This window comes from Dryobates pubescens, chromosome 31, assembly GCF_014839835.1.
Source record: "Dryobates pubescens isolate bDryPub1 chromosome 31, bDryPub1.pri, whole genome shotgun sequence".
In the NCBI taxonomy this organism is placed as follows: domain Eukaryota; kingdom Metazoa; phylum Chordata; class Aves; order Piciformes; family Picidae; genus Dryobates; species Dryobates pubescens.
In genome coordinates, this window is record NC_071642.1 from 834,083 (window position 1) to 842,281 (window position 8,199).

The following is an 8,199-nucleotide window of genomic DNA, read 5'->3' on the forward strand; positions in this document are numbered from 1 at the left end:
GGAAGGGAAGCAGCTCTGGAGCTGGTTTGTGCCACCAGAGATGCCTTCTCCAGCCTTAGTGATGCCAAGGACACCACCAGGCCCAGCTGCCCACCGTGCCCTCCCTCTCCACTGCACCAGGCTGGCCTCAGACCCTGCGGCTGCCCCCGAGGCAGCCTCTGCTGTGGCAGTGCCCTGCGCCCTGCGCCGTCCCCGGAGCAGGACAGGGAGGGGGAGCAGTGGCAGCAGGTGGCACTGTCGGCTCAGCCATGGCCTGGTGGCTTGGGGGTCCCCTGGCTGCTGCTCAGCCCTGGGGCTTTCAGCTGTGCTCCGGCGTGGAGGTGACACCGAGAGGGTCTGCCGGGTGGGAAAGGTCTCAGCGGTGAGGCCGGGGCCAGGCGTCCCAGAGTCCCTCCCTGCAGCCTGCTGATGCTGGGGGCAGAGCTGGAGTCCTGCTTGCCCTCCAAGAGAAACAGCCCCAGAGGCTGAGACCTGCCCTAGAGCCTGTGGCAGAGCTGAAGAGCAGCCCCAGAGGCTGAGACCTGCCCTAGAGCCTGTGGCAGAGCTGAAGAGCAGCCCCAGAGGCTGAGACCTGCCCTAGAGCCTGTGGCAGAGCTGAAGAGCAGCCCCAGAGGCTGAGACCTGCCCTAGAGCCTGTGGCAGAGCTGAAGAGCAGCCCCTGGCCACCTCCCCTGGAGCAGCTGCTGGCTGGCAGCATCCTGCCCTTGGGCTTTGTGGCTCCCTGTGCGCAGGGCAGCACCCAGCTGGGCTGCCAGGAGGGAGCCAGGGGTAGAGGTGTGCCAGCTGCTCCAGCTGTGGGGTGCAGGCAGTGGGGGCAGCAAGGGGGTCTCCTTTTGGGTGGAAGGACAGAGCTCACCGCTGCCCTCCCTGCCAGGGCAGGAAGGAAGCTGCCCCAACCTGCAGGCTGTTGCCAGGTCTGGCTTGGTGCCCACAGAGGCAGGTGTGGGGCAGGGCAGCTGCCAGAGCTGGGTCCCGCCGGGGGCTCTTGGTGCCAGTCTGACCCCTGGTGCCAGCGGCTCCCCTGCACCAGCACAACCTCTCGGTGCCAGCTGAGAGCCCAGGCGTGGCCCCGGGCAGAGCCCAGCCCTGTGCCCTCTTCTGAATGAAGCAAAGCTACAAAGGAGCCCCAGGGGCTGGGGGTGGTGGGGAGGAGGAGAGCCTGGGGTGGGGCTCTCTGATTCTATTTGATGTGGCCCAATTTCGGTGCCCGTGGAGCTGTCTCCTGCTCTTGGCTGGGCCATCAGTCATTGTCCCCGCCGGAGAGGGTCACGTCTGGGCAGATCTCAGGGGAGGAACTGTCTGCATGTCTGAATGCAGCACAACCCCAGGCCCTAGCAACCCTCCTCCTTCCGCGGAGGCTTCCCTGCCCCTCCGCCGCCGCCGCATGCCTGAGGGACAGGAGATAAATGAGAGCCACCGAGGCAGGGGAGCGCCCGGGGCTGCAGCAGGTCCCCTCCGCAGCCCGCTCCTGCCGGGGCTCTGTCCTCCTGCCTCCTTCCCACCCCTGGCGCCGGAGCTGCTGCAGCATCTTCCCGGCGCTCAGCAGCGCCCCAGGGGTGGGTGGCAGCAGGCTGGCTCCGGACTCTGCTCAGGGGTGCCCAGGGGCAGGGCACAGACCGGGACAGAGAAGTTCTACCTGAGCAGGAGGAGGAACTTCTGTGCTCAAAGGCTGCTGCAGGCCTGGAGCAGGCTGCCCAGAGAGGCTCTGGAGTCTCCTCCTGTGCAGAGCTTCCAACCCCCCCAGGCACTGTGCCCCTGGGCAAGCTGCTGCGGGTGCCCTGCTGGAGCAGGGGGGTGGGCTGGGTGAGCTCCGGAGGTCCCTCCCACCCCCCCCCCCCCCACTCTGTGAGCCAAATCCCTCCTGGTCCTGGGCTGGTTGATGGTCCTGTGCTGGGCCCTGCTGCTGCCCTGGGCTCTGCCTTCCTCAGCTCATTGCAAAAGGCCAAATTTGCCTCCTAATTTCTTCTCTTTTTGCCATTCTGTGTCCCCAGGTTGGGCACTTGGGAAGCAGGAGGAGGAGGAGGAGGAGGAGGAGGGTGTCTGGATTAGCTCTGTTAACACCAGCAAGGGGCTGCCTTCTTATCTCAGCCCTTAGCAAGAGGGAATTAAGACCATTACAAGGCTATCAAATAGGATCAGAGCCCCTCTCCCTTTCTCTGAGCAGCCCAGACCTGCTAATCCCTTTTCATGCAGCTGGACCTGCACCCCCCCTGCAGTGGGGGGAAGAGCTTGGCTGCCATGGACGAGGGGTTGAGACGGACAAGGTCCCCCTGTCCCCTGCCCCCCACAGCCACGGCTGGGCTGAGCAGCCTGGTAGCAACCTGGCAGTGACCCCTGAGGCAGGGCAGAGGGCCAGGCAGAGAGCTGGGCTGGGGTGAAGCTGAGGTCTCCTCGAGGGGGCTGAGGTTGAGCTGCAGGCTCTGCTCAAGCACAGTTAGGGCAGAAGTGGCTCTGCTGCTCCTCCCCCTCCCCAAAGGCAGCTGCCCTCACACCCTGGGACCCCCTCCCCAGCCCTGCTGGAAGGGCTTCACGGCCACAAAGTGCAAGCAGCAGCAGCTCCTGGAGAGGCCAAACAGGCTCTGGGTTATTCCTTTATTTCTACAAGCCAACAGCCAAGGCTGCTGCACCTGAGGCCTGCACACGAAGCAGAGGAGGAGCCCAAGCAGCTCTGAGCCAGAGCAGTGACCCCTCAAAAGCAGACTCTGGAGGCAGACACAGGGCAGAGCAAAGCCCCAGCTCTGCTGGCAGGAGCTCCAGCCTGGCTGTGAGGGCTCCACCACCCAAAGGTGATGCCAGGGCTGGCTGAGCTGCTGCCCTCGAGCTGAACGCAGCAGCAGTGTCCCCAGCTGGGTCAGGGCAGGCAGCAGCAAACTCATCCGCGGGGCCTTGGCTCCTCCACCACCTTGTGGGGCCAGGGAGGGGCAGAGGGTTTGGAGGGGGCGAGAGGCACAGCGGTGATCGGTGGCAGGAGCAGGGCAGTGCCCGCTGGCCCGGGAGCCACAAACCCTCTCATGCCCAGAGCTGGTGGCAGAAACGTCCCCGTGCGTGCGCCCAGGGGTGCAGCCAGGGCAGGCGCAAGGGGAGCAGCAGCTGGGCACCCACTGCGCCCACAGCCACGGCCCAGCGCCCCCCGTCAGGAGGCTGCCAGGTACTGGTGGAAGTAGAGGCCGAAGAGGCTGGTGACCACCTGGCAGGCAGCCACCCACCAGGTGAGGAAGGCAAAGAGGCCTCGGAGGAAGAGGGGGGTGAGGATGGTGCCCAAGACGCCTGTGACCTGCTCCACTGCCAGGCGGACGTCCTCCTGCCCCTGCCCCGCCGCACGCTGCGGCCACGCTGCGGCTGCCGGCGGCGCAGCAGGGGGCTCGGGGTACAGCCCCCACGAGTGCTGCCCTGTGGGACAGAGGGCACAGCTCTGGGCACGGCCAGGGACAGAGGGCACAGCCACCGCGCTGCAGCCCCCCTCCCCACGCTGCAGCCGTGCTGGGGGCTGGGTCCCAGCGAGCTCCCTGCCTGTGCTGGCTCCGCACCAACTGCAGACCACATCCAGAGAGCCCCTGGGACACCTTGCATCCAGAGAACCATGGAAGGGACCTCAAGGACCTCCCAGTGCCAACCCCTGCCATGGGCAGGGACACCTCTCTCCAGCCCAGGATGCTCAAGGCCTCACCCAGCCTGGCCTTGAACACCTCCAGGCAGCCACAGCCTCCCTGGGCAGCCTGTGCCAGGCTCTGCCCAGCCTCACTCTCAAGAGTTTCTTCCTCCTCTCCAGTCTCAATCTCCTCTCTCCCAGCAGCTCAAAGCCCTTGTCCCTCACCCTGGCACTCCCAGCCCTTGTCACAAGTCCCTCCCCAGCTCTCCTGGAGCCCTTCAGGCCCTGGAAGGCTGCTCTGAGGTCTCCCTGCAGCCTTCTCTTCCCCAAGCTGCTGCTGCTGCCTCGCAGGTGCCACCCTGCCCCTCCTGAGCCCCCTCTGCCCCCTCCTCACCCAGGGTCTTGAGCAGCAGGGTGCAGTGCAGGGTGAGGATGATGGGTCCCAGGTACTGCAGGCTGACCACTGAGACGTAGCAGTAGATCCTGGTGACCTGTGGGCACCTGGGGGTCAGCAGGAGCCCGCTGGCCAAAGCCCTGCTGCCAGCCCAGCTGCTGCCAGCCCAGCTGCTGCCAGCCCAGCTGCTGCCAGCCCCACTGCTGCAGCCCAGCTGCTGCCAGCCCCGCTGCTGCCAGCCCCGCTGCTGCCAGCCCCGCTGCTGCAGCCCAGCTGCTGCCAGCCCCGCTGCTGCCAGCCCCGCTGCTGCCAGCCCAGCTGCTGCAGCCCAACCTTGCGCTGGATCTCCAGGGCAGGGATCCTGCCTGCTTCCCTCCTCATCTGCTGCACCCAGCGCTGGGCCAGCCCCAGGTAGGCCTGCAGGTGCCAGCGGGTGCCAGCCAGGCGCAGCAGGCACAGCCCCACGATGGCCCAGAGCCGAGCGGTGTTGTAGGCCGAGTCTGACAGGCTGGGCAGAGAGGGGGTTGTCAGACCCCCCCCACCAGAACCCCCCTGGGCCCCAGGGGGTGTCTGATGGGAGGGGAGGTGCTGGTGGTGCGGGGAGAGCCCTGCCTCAGCTTCCCCTCGGAGCCAGGGTGCCGGGGCACGGAGCGGGCTGCGCTGCCCTACTTACATCTGCACTGTCTGCTTGCCCATGGGTGCATGCAGCAGGAAGTCCCTGGAGATAGGCTTGATCCACATCACCACCACCAGCACAGGCGCCAGGAAGCTCAGGTGCAGCAGGACCCTGCAGCAGAGCTGTCAGAGACCCCCCTGCAGCCTGCTCCCCCAGCTCCCCCCGTGCCTCCAGGGGCAGAGGCTGCTCCTCACCCACATCCCCTCCACCTGCTCCCACCACCCAACCTCCTCAGCACCCTGCAGCCAGAGAGCCAAGGCGGGTCCTGGCCCCTGAGATGCCAGCACCGAGCCCCCTGCCTCCTTCCCCACCCTCAGAGTTCACCCAACTGGGCCAGGGGCTTGTCAGCTGCCAGCTGCAGGGCATCCAGGTGGGTCTGTGCCAGGCGCAGCCCCGGGAAGGTCAGGCAGGCACCCAGGAAGGAGCAGAGGGCCACCAGCCCCAGCTTGAAGGCCAACTTGGCCAGGGGCAACCTGTGGAGGCAGAAGGTTGTGTGCTGGGGACAGCCCAGCCCCAGCCCCAGCGAGCCCTGGAGGGGATCCCAGCCCACCCAAAACCCTCCCCCAAGCCCCCTCCTCCTGCCTGCCCAGCCCCCAGCTCACATCCACTCCCAGCCCCAGTGAGCCCTGGAGGGGATCCCAGCCCACCCAAAACCCTCCCCCAAGCCCCCCCCCCATCCTGCCTGCCCAGCCCCCAGCTCACATCCACTCCCACTCCCAGCCCCAGTGAGCCCTGGAGGGGGTCCCAGCCCACCCAAAACCCTCCCCCAAGCCCCCTCCTCCTGCCTGCCCAGCCCCCAGCTCACGTCCACTCCCAGCCCTGCTGCTTCAGCATCTTCTCCAGGCTGCTGCTGACTCCGGCCAGCCCTGCAGGGAGCGACCCCCTGCGTGAGTGGGGTGCCCACAGCCCCCCGGGGGCCACCTGCCCACCCACCTCTGCCCACCCTGCCTCACCCACCGGGCTCCAGGCCAAACTCCAGGTAGTCCTCACGGATGACCAGGGCCAGCATGGCGAGGAGGAGGAAGAAGAAGGCGAAGGTGAGGCAGACGGAGCGCTCGCCCCCCTCCTCCGAGCGGAAGTAGTGGCACATCAGCGTGAAGAAGACCTTGCTGGGGGCAAGGGGCACCTGTCAAGGAGCCTGGAGCCTTTGGGACACCACACCCCCCCCCCCCAGCCCTGGCCCATGAGCACCCACGTCGTGAGGCCACTGCCACCTTCTCCTTGGGAAGGTTCTCCTCAGGCACCCCTGGAGCCCACGGCTGAGGGATTCCTAACCCCCCAGGTCTGAGTCTTTCCGCCTCAGCTGGGGGACAGAAACCAAGGAGGGGAGATTCCTCCTCCTGCCCACCACACCCTGGGGGTCAGCAGAAGGATACATGGAGAAGACAACTGTCAGCAGGCACCAGAGCACGCCGATGTTGGTCTCCTTCTGGGGGTCCACCAAGCAGTAGTAGCCCTCGGTGAAGATGTAGACAGCGGTGGAGTAGACAGCGAAGTCCACGAACCATTGGTAGTCCAGGAAGTAGCGCAGCACTGCGGGCACAGGGCACGCTGTGGGCACCTGTGGGGCGCCCCGGGCACGGCCAAGGGGCCAGCCCCGGGCTGCTGCTGGGGCCTGCGTGCGGAGGGGGCCTGGGGGTACCGAGAGCATCCACGGCGGTGATGGGGCTGGTGTCCAGGTGCAGGTCGATGTCCCTGGGCACGGACAGGGGTTTGTCGTCCGTCACTCCATTCACCCTCCTGCAAGGCACAGCCAGGCTGGGGGTGGCAGGCGAAGAGCTGCCCTGTGCCCTGCGTCCCGCGGTGCCTACAGCCCCCTCTGCGGGGGCACGTCCCAGGCTTGGGGCCCCTCAGCACCAGCCCTGAGGCTGTCGCTGCCACACTCCCCCGAGCGGGGGGGTCCAAAGCACACCAGGGTGACCTCCATTAGCACCAGCCCCGAGGCCTGATGGTGGTCTGCAGTCCCTCCTGCCCACCAGAGCTGACCTGTCCCTCTTGCTCTTGGGACGCTGCTTCCCTGCCAGGGCGCAGAGCTCCTCGTCCGAGGGGTGCTTGTAGCGGTGCAGGCTGGAAGAGAGCCCTGGGGTGTCAGCAGTGCCAGGCGTCCCCAGTGCCCCCCACGGGCACAGGGAGGGAGGGGCCAGCCCCGTACCTGCCGTTGCAGAGCAGCCAGCGAGCGAAGGAGCAGTGCGGGGCCATCCTCTGCATCAGGCTGGCCGCCAGCAGGCTCACCACCACCTGCACCCCCATCACCGCCTGCGCAGGGACACGCTCAGGGGGCACCCAACCACCCCCAGCCACGGAGACCCCCCCGGCCCTCCACCATTCTGCAGCACGTCTGCTTCCTGCCCGCCCCCTGCCCCTGTTACTGCCACGGGACAGCCCAGGAAGGATCCTCCAAGGCGTGCAACCCCCTGGGACATGCTGGGCATGAACCCTCCGGGCATGCAGCCTCCCTGCATCACCTCGGGCATGGACCCCTTGGGACATCCCAGATATGCAACCCCCGGACAAGGACCCTCCTGGGACCCCGCGGCCATGCACTCTCCTGGGCACGCAACCCCCTGGCACACGCAGCCTCCGGATATGGCCGCCCCTAGGACCCCTCGGTCATGGAGCCCCCGGCCAGGGACACTCCGGGCATGAACCACCCCCGAGCAAGGACCCCCGGCCATGCACCCCGGCCCGCACGCACCATGCTGGGGTCAGCGCAAAGGCGGCCGCAGGAAGCCTGCCCGCCGCCGCCGCCCCGCCCCAGCCAATCCTGGGCCGTTCTCGATTAGATTGACAGGCTGATTGACCAATAGTAAGGCGGGACTGGGAGGGGGCGGGCGCTCCGCGGCGGCCGGTTCCGCGGGCGCTGCCTCCTGGGAGCTGCGGTCCCGGCAGGCTCTGGGATCGCGGGTTCGAGTCCCAGCAGCGGCCCCAGGGCTGTGCGGAGGTGATTGTATGGATCCTGTCTTCATTGGGAGGGTGGAGAGACCCTGGGCCAGGTTGCTCAGAGAGGTGGGAGATGCCCGATCCCTGGAACCATTCCAAGTCCGGTTGTTTGGGGCTCTGAGCAACCTGCTCTAGTTGGGGATGTCCCTGCCGACTGAGGGGGAGTTGCACTGGATGAGCTTTGAAGGTCCCTTCCATCCCAAACCAGTCTGGGATCCTGTGAGGCAGTGATTTCCCCCCTGTTGCTGCCGAGCTGCATCTCCCTGTGAGCACTGAAGGTGGATGAGACCAAGGCAGATCCCACTGAGTGGGTAAAGAGCTTCAGGGTCCACCGCAGTGCCAGCATCACGAGGGGGATCTGCAGGCACCTTGGCTGAGCTCGGAGTCATTTGGTGCTGTGACAGCCCTGCCCTGCGAGGAGCACCCTCTCGCCTTGCTGGGGTGCTCCAGGGGTGCTGGTAGGTGCCCCTGGTCCAGGCAGGGCGCTGGTGGCCCCGAGGGGTTGCCATGGATATCGATCTCCCAGGCGACAGGATGGCTTCCCGCTAGATGTCGCTTCTGCCCGTGCCCCGAGCATCCCCCGGGGCTGGGGTACCCAGA

The 8,199-nt window shown here is 67.0% G+C and overlaps 1 protein-coding gene across 1 annotated transcript; it reads right to left on the reverse strand.

The window, feature by feature from the left end:
• Positions 1 to 3,083: 3,083 nt before the first annotated feature.
• TMEM161A (transmembrane protein 161A) lies at positions 3,084 to 7,408 on the reverse strand. Its single transcript, XM_054175037.1, has 12 exons — positions 7,355 to 7,408; positions 6,812 to 6,915; positions 6,646 to 6,726; positions 6,302 to 6,399; positions 6,036 to 6,192; positions 5,617 to 5,768; positions 5,465 to 5,525; positions 4,989 to 5,132; positions 4,657 to 4,770; positions 4,317 to 4,491; positions 3,984 to 4,080; positions 3,084 to 3,390 (listed from the first exon to the last, which is right to left on the reverse strand). Exons 1-12 carry the CDS (start codon positions 7,355 to 7,357, stop codon positions 3,134 to 3,136), a joined length of 1,443 nt encoding a protein of 480 aa, XP_054031012.1. The 5' UTR covers positions 7,358 to 7,408; the 3' UTR covers positions 3,084 to 3,133.
• Positions 7,409 to 8,199: the final 791 nt, after the last annotated feature.

What these genes read in the sequence shown, in the direction of transcription:
- TMEM161A (XM_054175037.1), bottom strand. An exon ending in CACCGCCGTGGATGCTCTCG is followed by an intron (nt 6,193 to 6,301) that starts GTACCCCCAGGC and finishes CTGTGCCCGCAG; the next exon opens with TGCTGCGCTACTTCCTGGAC. An exon ending in CCCTGGAGATCCAGCGCAAG is followed by an intron (nt 4,081 to 4,316) that starts GTTGGGCTGCAG and finishes AGGTGCCCACAG; the next exon opens with GTCACCAGGATCTACTGCTA.